Source organism: Bison bison, unplaced genomic scaffold (assembly GCF_000754665.1).
Source record: "Bison bison bison isolate TAMUID 2011002044 unplaced genomic scaffold, Bison_UMD1.0 scf7180017864280, whole genome shotgun sequence".
Lineage (NCBI taxonomy): Eukaryota > Metazoa > Chordata > Mammalia > Artiodactyla > Bovidae > Bison > Bison bison.
The window spans coordinates 1471958-1498511 of NW_011494852.1; the positions used below are offsets into that span (position 1 = coordinate 1471958).

General features: G+C 45.2%; 2 protein-coding genes across 2 annotated transcripts in view; both read right to left on the reverse strand.

The window, feature by feature from the left end:
- RHPN2 (rhophilin, Rho GTPase binding protein 2) overlaps nt 1-23907 on the reverse strand; it is a 56777-nt gene extending 32870 nt beyond the window's left edge. Inside the window, exons 1-4 of the mRNA XM_010848936.1 lie at nt 23863-23907; nt 23562-23677; nt 8176-8304; nt 5039-5114 (exon numbers count right to left, since the gene is read on the reverse strand). Of these exons, the coding sequence (XP_010847238.1) occupies nt 5039-5114; nt 8176-8304; nt 23562-23677; nt 23863-23865 (324 nt within the window). The 5' untranslated portion in view covers nt 23866-23907. The remainder of the gene's footprint in view (nt 1-5038; nt 5115-8175; nt 8305-23561; nt 23678-23862) is intronic.
- On the reverse strand, nt 15626-16810 carry LOC104995200 (60S ribosomal protein L22-like 1). The gene is made up of 2 exons (XM_010848935.1): nt 16172-16810; nt 15626-15901 (listed from the first exon to the last, which is right to left on the reverse strand). The coding sequence occupies exons 1-2, from the start codon at nt 16456-16458 to the stop codon at nt 15793-15795; spliced, it is 396 nt and encodes a 131-aa protein (XP_010847237.1). The 5' UTR covers nt 16459-16810; the 3' UTR covers nt 15626-15792.
- Nucleotides 23908-26554: the final 2647 nt, after the last annotated feature.

A 26554-nucleotide genomic window follows, 5' to 3' on the forward strand; every position in this document is an offset into this window, starting at 1 on the left:
TCCAAGGGACTCTCAAGAGTCTTCTCCAACACCACAGTTCAAAAGCATCAATTCTTCGGCGCTCAGCCTTCTTCACAGTCCAACTCTCACATCCATACATGACCACAGGAAAAACCATAGCCTTGACTAGACGAACCTTTGTTGGCAAAGTAATGTCTCTGCTTTTGAATATGCTATCTAGGTTGGTCATGTAATCGTATCTTTGACCTACCAAATCCACATCTAGAAATTTATCCAAAGGGAATATTCAGCAAACTGTGCAAAGATGCTCACAGGAGAGCTGTTGACAATAAAAATTTGGAAGATGCCTTAAGAATGAAATTAATAGCTACCCTACTTGGCACTTATTACCAGTAGATACCATGCTGAGCCTGAATAGATCGGAGGAGTCTCACATCCTTCTAAAGACCCCTGATCAGAAGATGAGACCAGGTGCTCAAAGCTTAAGTACCAAATAAAGGTGTAGGGGGATGTGTGTGGCTGTGAGGGATCTTTACATTTCTTGGTATTTTCTGAACATTTTGCAATACTGTTCTCAATCAGAAATATATACTAACAAAGCTATATTTAAAAGGAAAAAAAAACTTGAATTCTCTGGAATTTATTTTGATGGTGCTTCTTCATGAAGTTGTTTTAAAGCCCATTTATTTAAAACAGAACATAATCAGACCATGAAGCTTCACTGACCATTAAACATCACGAGGATACACAGATTTGAAAGACAACATGAACTGCCCTGATTTAGTTGGCCAGATTACTTCTGAGCACCTGTCTATGTTACTCTCAAGCACAAACACGGGAGGAAAAACAGAATGTCCCCCAAACATTCTCATTTTTGTATGACTGACATCTGTAGAGTTCTTTTTAGACTAAAATGACATGGTTGGGAACCTCAGCTGAATAGCACTTGGCCATATCCACAACATGTGATTTTTTTTTTTCCCCACTAGATTTAATGTGAATTCTGCACATGACATGTTTGGATCCTTACAGCTGCCCAGGAAATTCCCAATTTTCTCCAAGAGTCTCCCTTTTGAACGCCTGCACTCTTTTTATTTTATTTTTTTTCCAGTATTAAATATGTTACTCTCTATTTTCAGATACAGTCTTAATTGCTTAAAATATAAAGTATTCTTCCAGTGACAAAAGTACTACATGTTTATTTGCTTGCACTCTTTTTAAATTTTTTAAATTTTGGCGACCTGCACAATTCCTTCCAAACTCACACATTTTGTGTTTCTGGGTATGTCTTTTTTTTTTTTAATTGAAATATAGTTGACTACAATATTATGTTAGTTTCAGGTGTACGATATACTGGTTTGACATTTGCATACTTTATGAAATGATCACCATGGCAAGTCTAGTAGCCATCTGTTGCCATACAAAGTTATCACGGTATTACTGAATATATTCCTTATGCTTCATAGTCTATCCCCATGGCTTATAATATGAAAATTTGTAACCTTAATCCCCTTCACCTATTTCCTGTCCCCTGCAAAATGCCCACACTCTTCCAGCTCTGGCACAAAGCAACAAACTAAATCTTAAAAGAAACTATTCTACAAAAGCAACTAAAATATTTCCACAGACATAAGCATTGTCTGGAGTCTCAGAGACCTATGGCAAGTGTCACATCTAACTAAAAGCTCACGTGCCCTGTGAAAAGCTGGCAGATAGCTGTTTGCTGCTGCTGCTAAGGTACTTCAGTTGTGTCTGACTCTGTGCGACCCCATAGACGGCAGCCCACCAGGCTCCGCCTTCCATGGGATTCTCCAGTCAAGAACACTGGAGTGGGTTGCCATTTCCTTCTCCAATGCATGAAAAGTGAAAAGTGAAAGTGAAGTCATTCAGTCGTGTCCAACTCTATGCGACCCCATAGACAGCAGCCTACCAGGCTCCTCTGTCCATGGGATTTTCCAGGCAGGAGTACTGGAGTGGGTTGCCATTCTACTACCCAGAAAATAAAATTTTTGGTAATCCTGGGTCTGGAGTGGCTACCAAAGTCCCTTCTCAAACTCTAAAATAAACTCCAAACTCACAGGGCCCAGGACCTGGATTTAAACAAGACATCAGTCCACAAGGCCCTGAGTGAAAGGAACTCACACAGTCTCTGCTTGAGATTGGAGGTCAAGTGCAAAAGCTTTCGAAGCATTAACCAATTTCTTTTTAATTGGAGAATAATTGCTTTACAATATTTTGTTCATTGGAAGAAGGACTGATGGCTGAAGTTGAAGCTCCAATACTTTGACCACTTGATGCAAAGAACTGACTTATTAGAGAAGACCCTGATGCTGGGAAAGATTGAAGGCAGGAGGAGAAGGGGACAACAGAGGATGAGATGGTTGGATGGCACCACCGACTCAATGGCCATGAGTCTGAGCCAACTCCGGGAGCTGGTGATGGATAGGGAAGCCTGGCGTGCTGCAGTCCATGGGGGTCAGAGTGGGACACGACTGAGTGACTGAACTGAATTGATTTTGTTCGTTTCTGCCATGAATCAGTCATAGGTATGCATATGTCCCCTCCCTCTTGAACCTCCCTCCCGCCTCCTCCCCATCCCACCCTTCTAGGTTGTCACAGGCACTGGGTTTGAGCTCCCTGTATTATACAGCAAATTCCCACTGGCTATTTTACATGTGCTGATATATATGTTTCAATGTTACTTTTTCAATTAGGCCTTTCCTCTCCTTCCCCTACTGTGTCCACAAGTCTGTTTTCTGTGTCTGCGTCTCCACTGCTGCCCTGCAAACGGGTTCCTCAGTACCATCTTTCTAGATTCCATATATATCCATTAATATATATTTTTCTCTTTCTGACTTGGCTCTGTATAATAGCCTCAAGGTTCATTTACCTCATTAGCAATGACTCAAGTGCATTCCTTTTTATGGCTGAGAAATATTTCTCTGTATATATGTACCTCAGCTTTTTTATCCATTCATCTGTCAGTGGACATCTAGGTTGCTTCTATGCCCTAGTTATTGTAAATAGCCCTGCAATGAACATTGGGGTATATGCATCTTTTTCAACTATGGTTTATTCAGGGTGTATGCCCAGTAGTAGGATTGTTGGGTCATATAGTAGTTTTATTCCTAGTTTTTTAAGGAATCTCCACAGTGGCTGTTTCAATTTACATTCCCATTAACACTGCAAGAGGGTTCCCTTTTCCCACACATTCTTCAGCATTTATTGCTTGTAGACTTTTTGATGATGGCCATTCTGACTGGCATGAGGTGGTATCTCATTGTAGTTTTGATTTGCATTTCTCTAATAATAAGCCATGTTGAGCATCTTTTCATGTGTTTATTAGCCATCTGTATGTCTTCTTTGGAGAAATGTCTGTTTAGCTCTGCTGGCCACTTTTGACTGGGTTGTTGGTTTTTCTAGTATTGAGCTGTATGAACTGCTTGTATATTTTGGAGGTTAATCCTTTGTCAGTTGATTCATTTGCTATTATTTTCTCCGGTTCTGAAAGGTGTCTTTTCTCTTTATTTATAGTTTCCTTGGAGAAGGAAACGGCAACCCACTCCAGTATTCTTGCCTGGAGAATCCCATGGACAGAGAAACCTAGCGGGCTACAGTCCATAGGGTCGCAAAGAGTCGGACACAATCGAGTGACTTAGCATAGGCCACAGTCTTGCTGTGCAAGAGCTTTTAATTTTAATTTTAAAATTTAGGTTTAATTAGGTCCCACTTGTTTATTACCAATTGCTTTTTAAAAGGACAAATTGTGTAGTGCCCAAAATGCCATATGGTCATTTTTTTCTTTTCTAAAATAAAATCAGTGAAAAGATGAGTCAACTAACAGGACTGCTGTGACAAGAAACAGAATTCTTTGAAGCATTTTTCACACTTCTGGGATTCATCCCTACACACCCTGCCTGTGCTGGAAAGCTTGGAGACAGACACCCCCTTCCACCTCATCACCACTTTCTTCTTCTGCATGGAAGTTTGAGATGATTCAGTAAAACTCATCGTGATGGATCCGCGGCAAGGAGGAAGAGGAAAGCATTCCAGACCTGGGGAGGCCTCTCTTGGCCCCAGCTTGGGGGCAAGCCATCTCTGGGTACCTCCATCAAAGCATCTCTCTCGCTTCCCACCCAGATCCTCCACTGAATTACAGGGGCCCTAACAGCTGGGCCTCTGACATCACCAGCACCTGTTCAGTGACTGACACAGGCGGGCCTACAATATCACTGCTTGCCAGAGACACATGGCTAAGGGGAGGCCAGGTACTATTTTTACCTTAAAGAGGTGAATTGTGCAATGTATGAATATCCCAATAAAGTTGGTACTTAAAAAAAAAGAAAAGATGGAAGGGAGGGAAAGAAGGAGGGAGAGAGAAAGGGGGAGGGCAGAGCGGGGGATAGAGAGAAAAAAAAGAGAAGGCAGACATCCAGGGATCAGGGCGTGGGGGATGCATAAACTCTAGCTATTCAAGTGTTTAAGGGCAGTGAACCAGTATCTTTGGTTTACTCTGAAAGGTATCAAAAACAAGATGTATTATTGTGCGGGGAGAGGGATGCATAGATGCACAAATACATGATAAGGTGACTGCAGCAAAATGTTAACAGGAGAATCTAGGTAATGAGTATACAGGGGTTCACTGTGACAGTCTTTCAAATTTTCTACTATTTCCAAAATAAAATGTTGAGGGTCAAAAACTTTTGGCTATTCTTCCAAAAACATGGCCTAAATTGACTATAAAATTTGAGGCAAAAAAGTTACTAAAACAGGATGCAATTTTAAAAACTCAAAGCCTGTTTACCATAGATCCTCTTTGCCTTGGATTCCTGGAGCCAACCAGCCCGGGTTCCCAACCCCTTCCCCAGGCGTGTGAGAATCTCAGCAACCAGATGTTAGTGAGCATAGGAAAGTTTAGCATGGGCTGTCCGGGTGGTCTGCTGAAGGGGCTCAAGGCCACCCTGAAGAAATCAAGGGACACTTGGCCCGTCGAGCCTCACAGCACTTGTAAGGGATCCACAATTTCCACATTTCTCTTTTAAACAGCGAATCCAGTGCCCATTGCTTTGGGATTTACCTTGAGAGCGACTGAAAAATCAACGTCCTTGGTTTCCTTCAGGCCAAGTGGAATCAGGGGAATTGTAAATGCTTCCCTAGAAGGAACAGAGCAAGCTACATGAACATCCGCGTCTCGGCCACTTTGCACACCCCCAGCTTGTCCCCCCACCAGACTCCAGCTCAGGTCCCCACCCCTCCTCCAGCCAAGCTAGTACACATCAGTTCATTTTCCGTAAAGACCACTCGGGGACTTCCCTGGTGCTACAGTGGATAAGAATCCATCTGCCAATGCAGGGGACATGGGTTCAGTCCCTGGTCTGAGAAGTTTCCAGACGCCTAGAGCCCATGTCCCGCAACAAGTGAAGCCACCACAATGAGAAACCCACGCACCACAACAAAGAGTTGCTCCACTCACTGCAACTGGAAAAAGCCTGCGTGCAGCAACAAAGACCAAGTGCAACCAAAAATAAATAATTTTTTTTTTTTAAAGGCCACTCAGGTCATGTCCTCGTCTTTGCTCCTAAAGGAGTCCCCATCCCCTTCTAGATGACCAAGCCTAACACATGAGGCCCCTACCAGCTGTATCCTGATTTATCCCTCCAATCACATTGCATCTTTGAATAACTGTCCTGAGGACCTCTGCACACCAGGGTCTGTGCCTCGCGTGCTCACTGCTCTGCAGTCTGGTGCACTGCCACCATTTCCAGCCAACCCCCACCCTTCTCCTCCTCCTCCCTTCACTGCAGTGGGTCCCACCTCTCCTGCAGCCCTCCAACCCTGGGCTCTCACGTGCCTCCTCCCAAGGGGGGTATCCCTCTAGGTGTCACGGGGAAGGCCTTGAGGGCGGGGGCCCCATCTGACACCTAAGTGCACCTGGCTCCCAGCCCTGGGTCAGGCCCTGGCTGGCTATCTCCCCACCACCTCCTCTCCCCCCACCAACCACCTGGTTACCCCAAAGGTCACTCTGGGCGTGGTCTCAGGGGCAGGGCCAGTGGGAAGTGAACTGGGCTCAGCTGTGTTTTGCCAACAGGGATTTCGCTCCCTGACCTGTAACAGGAGACCTCCTGGGGCTGCTCAGCCTGGCCAGGGAGGAGGCCAGGAATGCAGGCGGGGTGAGTGGACAATGGGCTGTAAGCTGAAGCTGCCTCTGTGGGGGACAGAAAACAACGGGGCTGTGCTGAAAGCAGGCGAGTCCCAATGGGGTGCATAGCTTCCCCAAGGCCTGCCAGGAAAGCTGGATCCTGCTAGAAGGAGATGAGGACAGGCTGGGCAGCTCTCTGCTGGCTTCACCCCGACAGGGCTGGCGGCTAGGTCTGCTCTTCCTGTGACCGTGTAACAGCAGCCAGCATCCCCAGGCTCCTGGCCAGGACTCCCCACCCTCTCCATCTTGCACTAATATAACATTTTCCCATAACCTCGGGGCTCCCTGTGTTTTCTCATCTGCATGAGATTGTTTCTTCCCTGTCTACCTCATAGACGTGTGTGAAGATCAGCTGTGCCAAGAAAAAAATAACGTGCTTTGAAAACAGGAAGAGGGCGGATGGAAATGCAAGATGTCATTATATATCTGCATATCTCTCTCCCCTCTTCCCCACTCCCAGGGACCAACTTTCCCACTCCCAGAAACCAATCAGCCGCTTTACAGCTGTACTGCAGTCACAACAGGGGCCTTAAGTGCGTGTCTTTGGGCAATATGCATGAACAGCCCTGTGTTTCACATACAGCGAGGCGGAATAAGAAACATCCTACTTGTATCACCAATGCTTGGCCCTGACTCATCTCATAGATGGAGAAGGGAATGGCAACCCACTTCAGTATTCTTGCCTGGAAAATCCCATGGACAGAGGGGCCTGGCAGACTACAGTCCATGGGGTTGCAAAGAGTCAGACACAACTGAGCATACAGCATGAGCTGAGGGAAGCCGTTCGCTGGCTGTACTGATTAGGGGTCAGAACTATGCTGGGAGCTCAAAGGTAAGTGAGCCAGGACACACAGCCTGGCTCATGGACAGCCACCAAGGAAGCAGAGGTTTCACCCGTGGCTCAGAAAAACCCCTTGGGGACAGTGCAGAGGACTGAGCAGGAGATGATCTGGAAAAGCACCTTTCAAAGATGATGGAAGGCTCTCCAACATTTGGTTCTGTTCATCTAGGGAATTATTTTCTGACTGAGTTTTCCTTGGGGCTCCCTTACCTTTTGAAAAGTCCTACTTCTCCAGACAGAAAAGTATGTAAACTGTTCTTTAGCAGTTCTCAAGGTTATTTCCTCTTAAAGATGGACTTTTGGGGACCTCCCTGGCTGTCTAGGGGTGGGGACTTCACCTTCCAATGCAGGGGGTGCGAGTTCTATCCCCAGTTGGAGACCTAAGATCCCACATGCCTCGAAGCCAAAAAGCAGAACATAATCAGCAGAAGCAATACTCTAACAAATTCAATAAAAGCTTTTAAAATGGTCCATATAGGGAAAAAAAAAGATGGACTTTTCCTTCCAAGGTAGCTCACCTTGGGGAGGGAGAATTTCTGAGCTCTTCTGAAGGTCACACCTCAACATTTGGCCTCCCACAAAGACTCTCTGAGGGATGCTTTGGAATCAGAACATTTCTTTCTCGAATATTCAATGGGAGACATTTCCAAAGTGTCTCAGCTACACCATCCCCTCAGGGAACTTACAGAAGTCTCATGATCTTTGCTGGGAAAGGCAGCTTATTACATGTTTCTATAATCTATCAACAGAATGACTCAGAGTCAGATCGTGTGCGTGGCACTGAGGTGGAGAAGGAAGAAGATGGGGCTTCCTGGGCCCCACCTGGCAGGTTGACTCTCAGAGCTGACCACAGCTACCGTTCCAGGGCCTCTTTATGGCAGAGGCATCACCCAGGCTATGTGACAGGTGCCATTTTCCTGCCTGAACCCAGCCACAAGGCTCTCCAGTAAACCTGTGTCCCAAGTGGCCCCAGGACAAATAAATGCCTTCTTCTCCAACTGGTCAGGTATCTCCAAGAAACCCTATAGGTTCTCTTTAACTCCTGCACCTTGCTCAAGCCCGAACCAAATCGAAGCGGGGCTGGCTACCCCTGGGGCCTGTCTGTGTACCATCCCTGATGCAGGCATTTCCCAAGGCTCAGAAAGTACCTGACAGAAGCATTGCCCCTACTTACTCTGTGTTCTGATAGACTCCTACTGAGATGTTGAGCCCCTCCAGCTCTTCCTTGAGCATCTGCAGGTCTGAATTCAAGAAGCTTAGTTCCAGGCGCACCTGCTCGCGTACCTTTTGGTTCGTGGCTGCTCTGTTAAAAGAGAAAGGGGGAGAGAAGCAACTTCAGCCAAGCATCCCCCAGTGGCCGGTTGAGCAGATACCCCACCCCTGTCCCTGTAGGGAAGCTCTGGGGGTCTGCCTGCAGATGGAGGTGCCAGCTGTGATCAGACAAGTGTCTCAGGGAGGCCGGGAACCTGTTCCATTTTGAGCCACATCTGTCCATACACGGACCTAGGATTTAGCCAATGACACTGAGCTGCTTAACTTGAATTTTATAAGAATTAGCCTTGAGAAAAGAAAAAGAAGTTTCTCCTAGCCACACGTAAGGGACCATAAATTATCTCCTTAAAAGGGAAAAGATGAGAAAAGACAGGGGGTGGGTAACATTCCCCAGCTCAGCCTATGAGGCTGATATCACCCTGATTCAAAACCAGGGGAAACCACCACAAGAATACTAATCAGTATCTTTCATGTATATATATGTAAAAGTCCTCCACAAAATATTAGCAACCTGAACCTAGCAACATATACAGAGGACCAAGTGGGATTTATCCCAGGAATGCAAGGTTGGCTTAATATCTGAAAATCAATTAATGTAACATACTAAAGCAACAGAATAAGGGACCAAAAAAAAAAAAAAAACCTGTCATCTCAATAGATGCAGGAAAAAAAAGCATGTGATAAAATCCAACACAGATTTACGGTAAAAATCCATAACAAGCTAGGAATAAAAGATAATTTACAAAGCTTGATAAATGACATCTACAAAAACCCACAGCTAACATCATATTTAATGATGAAAGATTGATGCTTTCCCCCTTATGATCAGGAGCAAGGCAAAGATGTCCATTCATGCTACTTCTTATCAACACCATACTAGAGATTCAAGCCAGTAGCAATACGGTAAAGAAATGAAAGGCATCTAAACCAAAAGGAAGAAGTAAAACTTTATTCACAGCTGACATACTCTTGCATGTATAACATCCCCAGGCACCCAGAAAACGAATACTGGAACTAATAAATTTAGCTAGGTCAAAATACAAACATCAATTGTATTTCTATATACTAGCAACAAGACATCTTAAAATGAAATTAAGAAAACAATTTCACTCGTAATAGTATCAGAAAGAATAAAATACTTAGGAATAAAATTAAGAAAAGAAGCAGAAGTCTTGCACACTGAAAACTTCAAAACACTACTGTGATATTAAACGGACAGGCATTTCATGTTTATGGATTGGAAGACTCACTATTGTCAAGATGTCAGTTCTCTCCAAGTGAACCATCAATTCCAATCAATTCCCATCCCGGACTTTCCTAGTGGTACAGTGGATAAGAATCCACATGCCAATGCAGAGGACACAAGTTCGATTACCGGTTGGGGAAGATTCCACATGCCGTGGAGGAACTAAGTCTGAGCACCACAACTACTGAGCCCTGGCTCTATACAGCCTGTGAACCGCAACGACTGAGCCCATGCGCTGCAACTTCTGAAGCCCCTGTGCCTACGGCCTGTGCTCTACAGCAAGAGAAGCCCGTGCACTGCAACCAAGGGTAGCCCCCGCTAACCACAACTAGAGAAAGTCCCAGACACAAAGACCCAGTGCAGTCAAATAAATAAGCAAGATCAACTTAAAAAAATTTGAAAACCGCAACTCCAATCTAAACCCTAGTAAGCTTTTTAGGAGGAACTAACAAATCGATCCTAAAATTTATATGGAAATGCAAAGGACCTAGAAGAGCCAAATAATTTTGGAAAAAAAAAAAAAAGTTTGAGGACTTATGCTATCTGATTTTAAACTTACTATAAAGCCTCAGTAATCAAGACAACGTGATACTGGCATAAGGACAGGCAATGGAACAGAACAGAATCCAGAAGTAAATTTTTACATTTATGGTACATTGATTTTGACAAAGATGACAAGAAAATTCAAGGAGCAAAAGTCTTTCTGATGAATGGTGCTGAAGCCATTGGACATTTCTACGCATGTCAGTGTCCCCAAGACCACCCCTAGAGTCAGTGGGTGGGACTTGCAGGACTCAGGATATAGTTGTGCTCACTGCTCTGGTTTATTACAGCAAAAGGACATCCAGCAAAATCAGCTAAGGGAAAGGCGCGTGGGGTGAGGTCTAGAGGAAACTAGGCACAGGCTGCTAAGAGTCCTCCTTCCCAGAGGGGTCACACTGCTGCTGCTGCTAAGTCACTTCAGTCGTGTCCGACTCTGTGCGACCCCATAGACGGCAGCCCACCAGGCTCCCCCATCCCTGGGATTCTCCAGGCAAGAACACTGGAGTGGGTTGCCATTTCCTTCTCCAATGCATAGAAGGGAAAAGGGAAAGTGAAGTCGCTCAGTCGTGTCCGACTCCTAGCAACCCCATGGACTGCAGCCTACCAGGCTCCTCAGCCCATGGGATTTTCCAGGCAAGAGTACTGGAGTGGGGTGCCATTGCCTTCTCCGAGAGGGGTCACACAGGACATGCTTAATTCCTCCAGCAAAGGGTTGTGACAACATGTGTGTAAAAACTATCATCCAAGGAAGATCACCAGGGTTTTTACTGGGAGTTCGTCAGGTAGACATCCCTGCCTAGCATGTTCCAAAATTTAAGACTCCAAGAAGGAAAGCAGGTATTTGCTATAAATCACATGGTTTGTCTGCCTGCAATGTGGGAGACTGGGTTCAATCCCTGGGTTGGGAAGATCCCTTGGAAAAGGGAAAGGCTACCCACTCCAGTAGTCTGGCCTAGAGAATTCCATGGACTGTATAGTCCATGGGGTTGCAAAGAGTCAGACACGACTGAGCGATTTTCACTTCACTTCACATGGTTTGTGGAAATAGTTTAAGTATAGTGAGCTCCTCTTATCAGTTCTAGGAATGAGGGGAACTCTCCTGAAATCTACATTTCCACACACCAGCCAAGTGCCAACCTTGCAAGCAGGGCTTTCTAAAGATAGACTTCTCAGGCCTGCGACAATAACTCTTTTCTGCACAATGTGCAAAAAATAAATCTCAATCTAAGCATTACACCAGACCAGGTATCAAGTCAAACTGGATCAGACGGGGGTTGGGGGTGGAAGGGAGACTCCAAGGAGGGGATATATAAAAACTTACAGCTGATTCAGGTTGTTGTACAACAGAAACCAACATCGTAAAGCAATTATCCTCCAATTAAAAGTAAAGTTTTAAAAAATGGATCAGAGACCTCAGTAAAACTCCTAGAATGAAATCTTTGTGACCTCAAATTGGACAAAGTATTCTTGTTATTGTTCAGTAGCTCAGCCGTGTCTAACTCTTTGCTACCCCATGGACTGCAGCACGCCAGGTTTCCCTATCCTTTACCATCTCCTGGAGCGTGCTCAAACTCATATCCATTGAGTCGGTGACGCCATCCAACTATCTCATCCTCTCTCATCCCCTTCTCCTGCCTTCAATTTTTCCCAGCATCAGGGTTTTTTCTAATAAGTCAGTTCTTCACATCAGGTGGTCAAAGTATTGGAGCCTTCAGCTTCAGTCCTTCCAATGAATATTCAGGATTAATTTCCTTTAGGATTGACTGGTTTTATCTCCTTGCAGTCCAAAGGACTGTCAAGAGTATTCTCCAACACTACAGTTCAAAAGCATCAATTCTTCAGTGCTCAGCTTTCTTTATGGTCCAACTCTCACATCCACACATGACTACTGGAAAAACCATAGCTTTGACTAGACAGACCTGTGTCGGCAAAGTAATATCTCTGCTTTTTAATATGTTGTCTAGGTTGGTCATAGCTTTTCTTCCAAGGAGCGAGCGTCTTTTAATTTCATGGCTGCAGTCACCATCTGCAGTGACTTTGAAGCACAAGAAAATAAAGTCTGTCACTATTTCCATTGTTTCCCCATCTATTTGCCATGGAGTGATGGCAAAGTAGTCTTAGTTACACACCAAAAGCACAAAAATCCATAAAAGAAGAAACATTAATTTGAGTTGTCAAATTTTAAACTTCAGTGTTTCAGAAGTGAAGTGAAGTGAAGTGAAGTGAAGTTGCTCAGTGGTGTCCGACTCTTTGCGACCCCATGGACTCTGTCCATGGGATTCTCCAGGCAAGAATACTGGAGTGGGTTGCTATTTCCTTCTCCAGGGGATCTTCCTGACCCAGGGATCGAACCCCGGTCTCCCGCACTGCAGGCAGACGCTTTAACCTCTGAGCCACCAGGGAAAAAAGAAGAAGAAAGCCACGGACTGGGAGAAAATATTTGCAAATTGTGTATCTGATCAAGAATCTGTATCTAGAAAACATAAAGAGTTCTGTTAATTAAATAATTAAAAGATCACTCAACTTTTTTAATGGGCAAAATATTTTTTTAATTGAGTTATAACTGACATACAATATTCTATTAGTTTTAAGTGTACAATATAATGATTCAAAATGATCACCATAATAAATCTACTTGCCATCTGTCATTATACATGGTTAGGGTTAGAGAATCTTTTCCTAAGATGAGAACTTCTAAGATTTAATCTTTTGACACCTTTCAAACATACAATCCAGCATTATTAACTGTTGTCACCATGCTGTACATCACATTCCCATGACTTATTTTACAACTGGAAATCTGTACTCATTTCATCTGCCCTGCAACCCCTACCTCTGGCGACCACCATCAGTTCTCTGTACCTATGAGCTTGGGTTTTAAAATATATACATTTATATAGTTATTTGGCTGTGCCAGGTCTTAGTTGTAGCCCTCTGGATCTTCAGTCTTTGTTTCTTTGTTGCAGCATGAGGAGTCTTTAGTCCTGACATGTGAACTCTCGGTTGCAGTATACAGGATCTGGGGGTTTATTTTGTTTTGTTTTGATTCCACATATAAGTGAGATCACACACTATTTGTCTTTCTGACTTATTTCACTTAGCATAATGCCCTCAATTTCCATCCATGTTGTTGCAAATGGCAAGACTTTATTCTTTTTTATGGCTAAATAATATTCTGTGTGTGTGTGTGTTTGCGTGTATCACATTTTCTTTATCCAGCCATCCATTGATGGCCACTTAGTTTGTTTCCATACCCTGGTTATTATAAATAATGCTGCAATGAACTTGGGGTGCTTGTATCTTTTCAAAGTAGGTTTTGTGTTCTTCAGGTAAATACCCAGAAGTGGCGTAGGTGGGTCCCATAGCAGTTCTAGTCTTAAGTTTTTGAAGAATCTCAATACTGTTTTCCACAGTGGCTATACCAACTTACAGACCCACCAATGGTGTATAAGTGTTAGGAATATTTTCTTAATTTATCTTGCTGATAGTTCATCATTAGTTTATAGAAATGCAATTGATTTCTGTATATTGATTTTGTATCCTGTAACTTTACTGAATTCATAAAATAGGCAAAAGATTTGAATAGACATTTTACTAAAGAAGTTCTATAAATGGCTAATAAGCACATGAAAAGATGCTCAGTGTCTTTAGTCAAAAGGAAAATGCATGTTAAAGACATAATAAGATACCAATACAAAACTATCAGACTGGCTATAATTAAAGAAAAAAAGACAATAACAAGTATTAGTGAGGCTGTACAGAGAAACTAGACACGTCATACACTGCTGAATGTAAATGACACAACCACTGGGGAGAAGAGCGAGGTAGCTTAGAAAAATGTTAAAACATAACTTATTGTAAAACCAAGTAATTACACTCCTAGGAATCTACACAAGAGAAATGAAAACATACGTCCAAACCAAGACATGCATGTGACTGTTTATAATAGCATTATTCCTCAGCCAAAAAGTAGAAAACAATCCAGATACGCAAGAAGCAAATGGATAAGCAAAATGTACTATATTCATTAAACAGAACAGTGTGAAGCTGGATGGAGGAACAGACTTTACCCGAGTTCCCAAAGGAGGGGTTTTGCTACCTACTCAAAGGTCTTCCAGGTGCGAGCTCCTTCTACAGATTCAGAACCACTGCCCAAACAACAGTGGCAGTGGCAACCAAGCTCTAAGCCGGGCCTTGCTGAGTACACTCCCTTGGACCATCCTGGCAAGTCTTCAGCCATGGTTCAGGCCAAGTGCCAGAAATGTCCTCCTGGCACACATGAGGACCCCTGAGGGTCGCCAGCAAGAGCTCCAGCCAGCCAGAAACAGTAACTGACCACCTCCCCATCCTCAGCTGATGAAAACCCACCTACCTGACCCTGACCTGCTTTGTTCACCACCTGTCCACCTTTCCTCCAGAGAGCAAAGCACTAAACCACTTCCCCCGGAGTCAGACCTCCCCCGGGGACTCTCCACGCCCTGCACATAGATGGGTTCATCGGTTTCTCTTCATGGTGTCTTTATACTCCCTTCACTTTCTCTCTCCCTCTCTCTACCTCCCTTCGCTCAGCTTGTTCTCCATGACCAGCCAACAAGCTTACGCCCACTCAGAAAGAGCAGTCGTAGGGAATTCCCCAGTGGTCCAGTGGTTAAGACTCTGTGCTCCCAATACAGAACACCCAGGTTTGATCCCTGGTTGAGGATCCCACATGCCACAGCTGAAGAACCTGCATGCCACAACAAAGATCCAGTGTGCTGTAACTAAAACCCAGCACAGGCAAATCAATATGTATTTTTTTAAAAAGAAAAGAAAGAAAGAGCAGTCATGACCTGGCTGCAAATAGGATGGCACGTGCCCTTTCACTGACCAGTAAGTTTTCATTCATGCATAGTCTGGGCTCCCCAGCCAGGAAATGAGATGTTGGAAGCTCAGCTGGTGAATATCATTGGTTTAGGAATTTTTTTGGAGAAGGACATGATGACCAGTAAGAAATGAGTTTTGTATCACAGTACACTACACGCATACACATATACCTCCTACCCCAAAAACAAGTCTCGGAAACTTCCCGGCACTCCAGCGGTTAAATGGCTCAGTTGCGTCTGACTCTTCGGGATCCCATGGACTGCAGCCTGCCAGGCTCCTCTGTCCATGGGATTTTTGCAGGCAAGAATACTGGAGTGGGTTGCCATTTCCTTCTCCAGGGGATCTTCCTGACAGGGATTGAACCAGGGTCTCCTGCATTGCAGGCAGACTCTTTACCGTCTGAGCCACTGGGGAAGCTGGAGATTAAGACTCTGTGCTTCCACTATAGGGGCGCAGGTTCCATCCCTGGTTGGGGAACTAAGATCCCATATGCCATGGCTCTGCCGTACATGTGATACTCTCCAATATATTCTATTCAACTCTCATAACTTTTCTGTTTTGTTCATACACAATGTTTTTTATTCACTGATAAGCTAAAGGTCCATTTCAAGATGTTTCTTTTGTATGCTTAATTTGTTTTATTAGCAAGCAAAGCCCTATAAAGGATGGTTTCATCTAGTCTTCAGACTCAGATTAATTTTTTTTCTTTTTTGGTCCTCTGAGGCATTTTGTTTGTATGTATTACATCCCTAGAAAAAGAATCCAAGGATTTTCCCTCCTGTATGTTTTCGTCTTGCTTCTTCATGGTCCATGATGCCAGCTGAGGTTGTCAGTACAATGAAACCAAACTGACAGGATGGGAACAGGTTAATCTTCATCTTGACTAATCTGGAAGTAAGGAAGCTCGTAAGTCTCCTCGTCTGATGCAACCACACAAACCCAATCACGAAGATTGTTCCTTTTCAGGTATTCCTTGCTGCTGCTGCTGCTGCTGCCGTTAAGTCACATCAGTCGTGTCCGACTCTGTGTGACCCCAAAGACTGCAGCCCACCAGGCTCCCCTGTCCCTGGGATTCTCCAGGCAAAAACACTGGAGCGGGTTGCCATTTCTTCTCCAATGCGTGAAAGTGAACTCGCTCAGTCGTGTCCGACTCCTAGCGACCCCATGGACTGCAGTGCACCAGGCTCCTCTGTCCATGGGATTTTCCAGGCAAGAGTACTGGAGTGGGATGCCATTGCCTTCTCACTATTCCTTGCTAAGGTACTTCAAATATCTTTTAGAGAACTGTTTCTCAAAAACGACTATGATTTTATTCTTGAAGCATTCAATGTGAATGACATTCCCAAGATTTCCAGTCTTGCCATTCACTTCAACTTTCTCCCGCAATAACTGTTCAAAATACCCAGAATCAAAAATTCCATCTTCTACTGGATGAGTAAGATCCAAATTAAACTTCCAGGTTGACTTCTTAGGCTTCTTATCTTTCTTCTGCACCATCTTGAAGGCTTGCCATGAGATCACAGCAATTCTCATAACTTTTTAAAAAATCATGAAGTTTGAAACTTTACAATTCTGATTCTCTGACACCAGCTGGGTGCCCAACAATTCAATTCAATTCTGTCACCAACTCCCAGAGTTAGCAGAGACCCCACAGATTCTGGGCTCAGTGCCACAAGGCTGCCCCACTTTAGGCACCAGTTCCAAGTTGGTGGGAGGGGAGGACACCTGTATTTCTGACCAGCCAGCTACAGATCAGAGGTTCCCACAACTCCTTTCTCAGCTTCAACAATTCACTGGAATGGCACACAAAATTCAAGAAAACCTTTTCCTGACATTTACTGTGGGTTTTTTTGTTTGTTTGGCCACAATGCAAGGCCTATGGGATCTTAGTTCCTCAACCAGGGATCAAACCCCCAGGGCATGCAGTGAGAATCCTAACCACTGGAGCACCAGGGAAGTCCCTACTGTGGTTTATGGTAAAGAATACAGCTCAGGAAAGCCAGGTGGAAGAGGATCCACAGGCCAAGGAGGGTGCGGAGCCTCCATGCCCTCTCCGGGCAGGTCTCCCTCCCTGATCCTTGATGTGTTCTCCAACCTCCAAGTTCCCCATCACTTAGCAGTTTAATGGAGGTTTCATTACTTCATTACGTGGGCATAATTGACTAAATCGTTGGCTACTGGTGATTAAACTCAATCTCCAGCCTCTCTTTCCCAGAAGTCCAGGGGAGAGGCTGAAAGTTCCGACCCGCTCAACAGGCTTGCTCTTTCTGATAAACAGCAAGCTCCCTAGCTCCCAAAGGCTCCCAACCCCCACTGGGTGTCATTTCATTAGCATACAAGTCACGCAAGTAATTCCAAGGGTTTTAGGAGCTCTGTGCCAGGAACCAGGCACAAAAACCAAACACTTTTTCTTTTTATTATACCACAGCAACCCACTGAATTGATTTCATTACACCCCATGGGTCACAACTTGCCCCTTGTAAAACCTGCAGTATAGAGATGTTACTGAGAACATGACTGATTCACTAGCTGATAACATCCACGAGGGTACAAAGGAGGAAATTCTCCCTGTCCTTGGTATTGGGAACAGCTTCTTCTTAGTAAATTATCTGATTTTGAATAATGGGTATGAAATGTGTTCCAGATCACATTCCCTTCTTACTGCCTGCCAGAAAACTCAGAGAAAAACATGGCCCACGTCTAACAGAGGATATAAGACCTTGTAGAGGGTACTAGTCTTACTTCCAACTAAATCTCTTTTATTCTTCTTCCACCTGCCCCCACATCCTCATCATTCTGTTAATCTTACATGCGATACAAGTGTGTTGTGTGTATGTGCGTGCGTGTTAGTCACTTAGTTGTGTCCAACTCTTTGCAACCCCATGGACTGCAGCTCACCAGGCTCCTCTATACGTGGAATTCTCCAGACAAGAACACTGGAGTGGGTTGCCATTTCCTTCTCTAGGGGATCAAGTGTATTAAGGTGCCTCAAATACATTTTATTTGATTTCATTTTTTATTATCTTTTAAAAATTTTTCATTATTTTTATTTTATTTGGTTGCGCAGGCTCTTTATTGTAGCAGGCAGGCTTTCTCTAGTTGCAGCGCATGGGCTCTAGAGCTCATGGGCTCTCTAGTTGCAACTTGCTTGGGCTTTGTTGCTCCGAAGCATGTGGGATCTTAGTTCCCCAACCAGAAATCAAACTCATATCTCCTGCATTGGAGGGGGGATTCTTAACCACTGGACCACCAGGGAAGTCCTTCAAATACATTTTAGAGTGAGGCAAGACAAACAATTATAATTCCTGGAGGGACAAGACCTTTTTGCCTACTATCTCTCTGTATTTCTCCTGCAACCTTTTTTCACATGGTAGAGGCTTCACAAATTTCAGGTTATGAAAGAACAAAGGGCAGAGTCAAGATTACTCTTCAGAGTCAATGGTGTGGGGGGTGGGGGGGTTGGGGAAGAGACTGGTTCTTAGCAACAGAATGGGTCCAACTTAAATATGACGCTATAGGCCCTAAGACCTCCAACCAAATACCTGAAGAACCTCCAAATATGCTGGCGCTTTGCTTTTCCCACCTCAGTATACTGATCTGCCACTTCTTTTCAACTTGGCAACAACTTGAGGTTTAGGATTTACAACAAATCAGTGAGCTGCTCTTTGGATGTGGGCCTCTTCATGTGGATCATGGGTCACTCTGGAAAAAGCTGGTGGCCAGGAGGGGCCCTCAGGGTGTGTTTCCACAATGCTGACCTTAAGGTACTATACTGATTCAGAAACCAACACTATAGTGTGTGCCGTTCCTAATACAGATCAGGATTTTTCATGGATTCACTGGTGGAGGGGGGGCTTCTTCCATAAGATGCCACCCGTTTAATATGACACGTGTGCCAGCTCCCCTGTGCACCGGCTGGGGAAGGAGCTGGCCCAAATCAGGAATGAAGAACCAGAACCCTGGTCCCTTCAACACTGATGTTCTGTACCTGGGCTGCCTTTCTGGGTGAAAATGAATCCTCTCCAGGGTCTTCTTGGAAGAACATGGAGTTTCTCAGCTTCCACCTGTGTGTACTCCTCCTCTGAGATGCCTGTTATCTGGTAACTGAAGTTACAGCCAAGAGTTTCTGAGACCAACCAGGATGAGGCAGAAGGGTGTTTTAGCCCTTTCCTGCCCTGGGTCTACTTTCTGGTCTGGACCACCAAGGAGAAGCCTACTCCTTTGACAGTGAAAGTGTTAGTTATTCAGTTATGTCTGACTCTTTTTTTGGCTCCTCTGTCCATGGAATTCTCCAGGCAAGAAAACTGGAGTAGGTAGCCATTCCCTTCTCCAGGGGATCTTCCTGGTCCAGGGATCGAACCTGGGTCTCCCACACTGCAGGTGGATTCTTTACCGTCTGAGCCACCAGGGAAGCCCCTACTCCCTTGGGCTTTTCATAAAGAGCCTACACATGCTGCAGAAGAATTAAAAGGTATCCCACTTACTCTCTCTGAGTGATCAATCCACCATGTGTGAACAGGGAAAGGAAGGCCACATTCAATGATTTCCTGTGGCTACTGACCACATCCACACACGTCCCTCAAGTGGCGGTTTCTGAGACCTTTTCCACCATTAGGATGCCCCATGGGATATATGGCTTCTTTGCCCCAAGTCCAAAATTTCTCTAAAATCCCCATGTTTTCTCTTAAAGGTGCACGTGAATTTGCATTCTGACCCACGTGTGTCCGTTTATTTTAGTGTAATATTTTTCTTCCAAGTCTTTTAGTAAAATGTCCCTCTAGGAACAGGCTTGTTGACAGGCAATACAGGCTTGTACCAGCTTCAGAGACTTTATTGGAGCTGTGTGGCCTTAATCCATCTGACCCCAAATCCTGCTCTACCAGGGATTCAGGGAGACTGGAATAAGCACTGCCCAGTGCTCTGGTGTGGCCACTCGGCTAAGGCAGCAGATCAGCGGGTCTGGGAGGACATCTGCTCCCAGCCCACCTCTCAATGCAGGAAGGCAGATGCCCCCCAAGGCCTTGGCTCATACATCTCCCTGCCCAGACATCAGCCCCCCTCAGAACTGATAGTGTGAGCAGTCATGAACCTCAAATCACGCTCATACAGACCAACGTACCCCAGGGCACCCGTGTCCCAGGACTTCATCACCCTCTGGTTCAGAAGTCACAAACTGGAGGTCCATGGGACTTGCTTATTTGACTCTCTGGGTGTTTTCCTCCCCCTTGAACTAGCTGCCAGTATTTTAAAATTCAATTATCAGAAGATTTAAAAAAGGTAGGGGGTAGGAGGGTGGGGGGAAGGGGAGTCAGATCTCTGGCTTTTCCTGAAAAAAAAAAAAACTGAAGATCTGGCAACCCTAGCCCTTGCCCTCCATATGGGCCACACTGGAGTTGCCCCACCCCTCCCACCCAGAGAGCATACGCCCTGCTCTTCACCACAGTCCCTACCACTCCCTACTGCCTCACAGCACTGGTCCCTTCACTCTTTCCCAGGCCCCCCTGGCCCCAAGAAGGGAACCTAAAGCCCAAGATGTTGAATGACTGCCCTTGTTCAAAGAACCAGTTAGTTAAAATTGAGCTGTGTGACAACTTGGCTTTGAGTTTCACAAAGACCATCTGTTTTTGAGAAACATCATCACATGGCTACCCCAGCTTTTTCCCAAGGGAGGGAAAGGAGCTAGGAAAAGACAGAGGATATTGTCCTTGCTTAGCCTGAAAAGGCACATTTAAAATACCTGATATTTTCCAAATCAAATTCCAGGAAGCTCATGGACTCGGCCGATATGGATCAGAGTCGGTCTTCCCCACGAGACATTAAGCATCAAGAAAGCAGGGTCTCACCTGAATTGCTCGCAGCCTACAAAACCTGGCTCCTCACAACACCCGCCCAGCCTCAAAGGTCCCTTACTGATGCCCATAAGGACCGGGTCCCTCCCGTTTCTGCATTTGAGGGTCAGTTTCCCAAACACAACCTCCCCCAAACATTCCATCTGCTCCACCTTCATCGGGAGGCTGTGGCAGGGCATTTGGAAACCTGAAAACAGACAGACAGACAGGACAGCTGGGCCCACTTTCTGACTACCCTTTGCTGGCAGGGACAGCCCCCTAATTGGCCAGCCAGGGACACCCACGGGCCAGAGCTGCGCTTGGCTAAACACCCTATTTGTTTTTGGGAAACGGTTGGTGCCGGTTAAGTCAGATTAATAAATACCTTTAGGGTTTCCTCCAACAACATTCTCCAGAGAGGAGCACTTTGAACTTTTAGGTCACTGCAAGAATCATTAACCACCTGCACCCCACCCCTACCCCTAACAGCTCAACACCAGACTTGACAACGAGCCTCAGAGAGGCTGTTTGCTGGTGTCATTCACAGAGCAAGACAGACAAAACCACCCTAGTCCCCACCTTAGCAACGCCAAGTGCCCTGGCCAAAAAGGGCCTCCCTGACCACGTTCGGTCTCCAAGGCCACACCATGCTGTGTCAGCCTCTGTCACACTTCCCTCTCATTGGCGCCCTGGAAAACATCACCTCCTGACGTGAGCGGATTTGTTTGCTTGTGTATTAAGCTTCCCCCAAGAGAGATTAAGCATCAGGAAAGCAGGGCCTTGTCTGAATTGCTCACAGCCTTATCCCTTCGCATTTCAGACACTGCCTGCCACTTAGCAGGTGCTCAACAAATCCATTCGTTGGGTGAACAGACAGGCACAGGGTCAGGGCTCCCCACGCACCCCCCTCAACCACACTGCTGGCCTGGCAAGGTGTCACCCAAAACCCAAGGCTACAAAACACACCAGTGGGGCCCTCAGCATGTCAAGCTCAGCACACGGTAAGTCCTCCCAAAATCGGGGGGCTCTCTTGAGCTGCCCTGGCCGATGAGGTCCGCTGCATAGTGGACCTGACAACTCCCAGGTCCAGACTTCTCTGGGGACAGGGACATGGTCAGATATTTCAAAAGCTGACATGTTACAGCATTTTCCCCAATCTCCTCCAGGAACAATCTCCCTTCCGTCCTGTTGCGGAAGTAGCTGGAGAAGAGGTTCCAGACACTTGGCCAGCCGGGACTTGCATTGTCTGCTAGTCCATGAGTCACGAAACCAGCACAGGTCAGCACTGTCGTTCTGACCCAGGGGCAGTGGGTCACTTACGTTATTCTTCTGGGCCTCTCACAATTCTTCTGGATGTCTCAGAATAAAAATGCATAAACGTAATCCATACACTTTGGAAAAGGACATTCAAACACTGAAAGTATAATGTGACAAGTAGGAGTCACCTCTACACTGCCTAGCTCCCAAGAGCCCCTAACAGCGTTTTCTTCGTCCCTTAAAATGTATACGCAGGGCATGCTGTCCTGCGTTTTTCTTTTCTCCTACTTCATACCTCAGAGATCTTTCCTAAGGAACAGATTGATTCAGAAATGAATTTAAGGAGGAGGGTGGGATGAGATGGGATATTGGGATTGACCTATATACACTACTGATACTATATATAAAAGAGATAATTAATAACAACCTACTGTATAGGTTATATAACACAGAGAAGGCTACTCAATGTTCTGCAGTGACCCAAATGGGAAGGACACTCCAAAGAGCGGGGATACGTGTATATGTATGGTTGATTCACTTTTCTGAACAGCAGAAATTAACACAACATTGTATAGCAATTCAATTGCAATAACATTGAAAAAAAAGTTTTTTTAATGAATTTACTCCAAGTTGATGGTGAGAAACCCTCCACCTCTCTTCACTGAGTGCTCGGGTAAGCGGCCCATAAGGAAGAGTGGACCATACTCCTCAAACATATTTGTGACCACGAGTCTTGTAGCTTTTTTACCAACACCTGGTTTGATGTATCTGGCTTTGCCCAGCAGCCTCCAAGCATCCTGGGCTCCTTAAGGCCTCCAAGAGTGAACTTCACTCACTGAAAACAGCCATTAGCCATATCCTGCCAGCTTTCCAGGTTCCAGGTCCCAGCAAACACTCCCCATCTCTTTCTGGGGCTCTAGGAGGCATCTGTCTGAGTAAGCTGGTAGCACACACAGTGCCTGCCTCTCGTACACAGTGCACAAGGTGGCATGGGGTTGGCAAGAGCTACCCCCAGAACTCTGCAGAAGAAAGTCTACAGGTAAGGCTTCACTGAGTTCTATGCTTGAGAAGTTAACTATGTTACCACCAGAGCATAATAATGAGTGTCCCAAGAGCCCCAGGCCTAGGAGGCCCCTCTCGTTATAGAGATGAATGCTGGCAACAGAAAGGTTCCTATTCCTTTCTTTCTCTCTGCCTTTTCTTTATACATTCAACAAATATTCAGCAAGAAGTGACTGTAGACCAGGCATAAGAAAACAGACGGGTCCCAAGAAAGTGGGAAAAACAAACAAGCATAGGATAACTGGACCTCCCCCCATTGTCCTCCCACCCCCACCACACAGACAGGCTGCGTAAAATACACGTCTTTGACACAACCAACCTCTAGGTGAGACAGGGCCTGTTCCAGGTGCCAGAAATAAGGAGGAGGCTCAAAGCTAAAATCAAGAGCTGAGAGGAAGTCTGGCAGGTCGGGGAGTTTAGGAAATAGATGGATAGGCCTTAGGAGAGGCCGGGCTCCCAGTTGAGGTGGCGGAGCCAGCAGACACTTACTTCAGAAGGTTCTCAGCTCCTGTTCTCATCCGCATGGCTTTCAAGATCTGCTGGTTCAAGGCAGCCCTCTGATTCTGTAGTTTGCTCCGGCCAGTCTGTGCAAGGGGATTGCAACCCTAAGGGAAAGAAAACAAGAGAAGCCCCTTTAAAGGTCAGCCACTCTAAAAATGATGACAAATGTCAAACACAACAGAAAAAAATTTTTTTAAATACTCATCTTTTCTGAAAATAAAAGTAACATAAACATGGAAAATATATGAAATGCCAAAAAGTGTAAAAAAAGAAAATAAAAGTCATTCACCATAACACAATGCCAAAACAGGCACTGTGAACTGACTTTGGAGTAGGAATTTCTTTCCTACTCAATTTTTTTTAAGAAGTTAAGATTTTTTTTTAATGTTTATTTATTTATTTGGCTGTACCAAGTCTTCTCTGCGGCATGCAGGATCTTTGACCTTCATTGCACCATGTGGGACCTTTAGTTGCAGCATTCGAACTCTTAGTTTCGGCATGAGGGATCAAGTTCCCTGACCAGGGATTGAACCCTGGCCCCCTGCATGGGGAGCATGGAATCTTAACCACTGGACCACCGGGAAAGCCCCTGCCCATCTATTTTATATGCATATTGTTACTTTCCACACTAGTGGCTGTGTCAGGAGTGCTCCAGACCAGCCACATGACTGGAGTTTCGCAGGACTCAACATACAGTTGCACTCACAGCTGACATTTATGACAGAGGTTCAATAAGAACACATAGCCAGATCACTGGGAAAAAGAGAGTTGAGAGGAATCCATGTGCAGGCCTCCTTATGTATGAAGGATCACACAAGGCACACTCCTCCCCCCAGGAACAGCATGTATGCGATGCCATGGCCAGCGTTGGCCTCTCAGAACATTAAGACTCAGGACTTCCCTGGCAGTCCAGCATTTGGGACTCCAGGCTTCTCCTGCAAGGGGCACGAGTTCAGTCCCTGGCTGAGGAACTAGATGTCACATGCCACAACTGAAGGTTCCCCACTAGCCTGAGGCAACCACGAACCTACTTTCTATCTGTACAGACTTGCTTAACCTGGACATTCCATATAATGGAATGTCTGTTGCGACGGGCTTCTTTCACTTAGCTTAAGGTTTATCCACAGTGCAGCATGTATCAGTACTTCCCTTCTTTTCGTCCCTAACACTCCTGTCGATATGCACATTCATTATCCATTCATCAGTTAAAGGACATTGGGCTCTTATGAATAGGGCTGCTAACTTCCGTGTAAGTTTCTCTGTGAATGAATGTCTTCCTTGCTCTCGGCTATAGATCTAAGAGTGGAACTATTGTGTCATATGGTGGTTGTTGCTGTTCAGTCTCTAAGTCATGCCCGACTCTTTGCAACTCCACGGACTGCGGCACGCCAGGCTTCCCTGTCCTTCACTATCTCCTGGAGTTTACTCAAAGTCATGTCCATTGAGTCGGTGATGCTATTGAACCATCTCATCCTCTGTCACTCCCTTCTCTTATGTCACATGGTTAATTCTCCTATGCCACAGTCATACATCATATGGTTAATTCTACGTTTAACCATTTGAGGTCAAACTCTTTTCCAAAGTGGCTACAATATCTTACATTCCCACCAGCAGTAGATGAGGACTCCAATTTACCCTTATCCTCCTCAATACTTTTTCCTGATCTTGTTTCACTTTTTTATTATAGCCAACCTAGGATGTGTGGTATCTCCCTGTGGTTTTGCTTTGCACTTCCCTAATGGCTAACGATGCTGAACATCTTTTCATGTGCTCATTGGCCATTTGTATATCTTTGGAGAAAGAGCAATTCAGGTTTCTTGCCTATTTTTAAACCAAGTTGTCTTTTATTGTTGAGTTGATATGTATCGTTAATCTTTGCCAAATTGATATATGAAAAATAGGTATCCTATTCTCCCAATTTGCATTTGTTATTAGTGAAGGTAAACGACTTTTTTCTTATATTATTGATCAGTTAAATTGTTTTTTTCTGGAGAATTGTCTGTGTTCTCTGTCCATTATTTCCTGGGGTATTTAGTTCACAATCAATGTTTCACTGTGCAAAGTTCAATATCAGGAAAAAAGTTTCCCCCCTTTTTTTAAGATCCATGTGCCAAATCCAGCCTCCAGTTGCTCTCTCTTTCTTGGCCTCACTGTGCAGCATGCAGGATCTTAGTTCCCTAACCAGGGATCCAACCCATGCCTCCTGTATTGGGAGCACAGAGTCTGAACCATTGGACCAACAGGAAAGTCCCTAGATTATAATCAATGTTTCACTGTGAAAAGTTTAATATCAGAAAAAAAAAGTTTCTTTTTTTTTTTTTGGTCTGAGCAGCTTTTGGGCTCATAGTTCCCCATCAGGGATCAAACCTGGGCCACCCCAGTGAGAAGCCACATCCTCAACACTGGACTGGCAAGGAATTCCCCCCTTTTGTTTGGTAAATTATAGTTGATTTACTATATAGTGTTAGTTTCAGGTGTACAGCAAAGTGATTCAAAAAGTTTCCTTTTAATCTAATAGTGTTCTTCCCACTCCAGCAGGTAATAATAGAAGCCCAGAGATCTAAGCGAAGGTTCCTTTCTAAAGCATATCTTTGAGCTCTGCCCACTGACAGGGCTTATGCTCACACCCTGGGAGTGGCTGGTGGGCAGTACTTGGCGAGATGACTGCCCTTTCTCTCTGCGTCACCGCTTGGTCACTGTCACTGCAGCCCTGCACATACCTAGCCTCCCACACCTCTGCCCAAGCCACACCCATGGCCTTGACCCCAAGAAGGAAGAAATGGGTTATCTGCAGCCCCAGGCTTCTCAGGGATTCCCATATTAGCCACCTTTGGACTACTGAGTCAGAAAGGAGTTGTTACATGTCTCCTTCCACAAAGATTTCTCATTCTCCCATCACAGCAGGTGGCACAGTGGTAAAGAATCTGCCTGCCAGTGCAAGAGACGCAGGTTCAATTCCTGGGTTGGGAAGATCCCCTGGA

Coding starts and splice junctions, on each gene's coding strand:
- LOC104995200 (XM_010848935.1), bottom strand. CDS start 16,458: ATGAGAATTGCTGTGATCTCATGGCAAGCCTTCAAGATGGTGCAGAAG. Junction 15,902..16,171: donor AAGTACCTTAGCAAGGAATA/GTGAGAAGGCAA, acceptor CAGCAGCAGCAG/CAAGGAATACCTGAAAAGGA.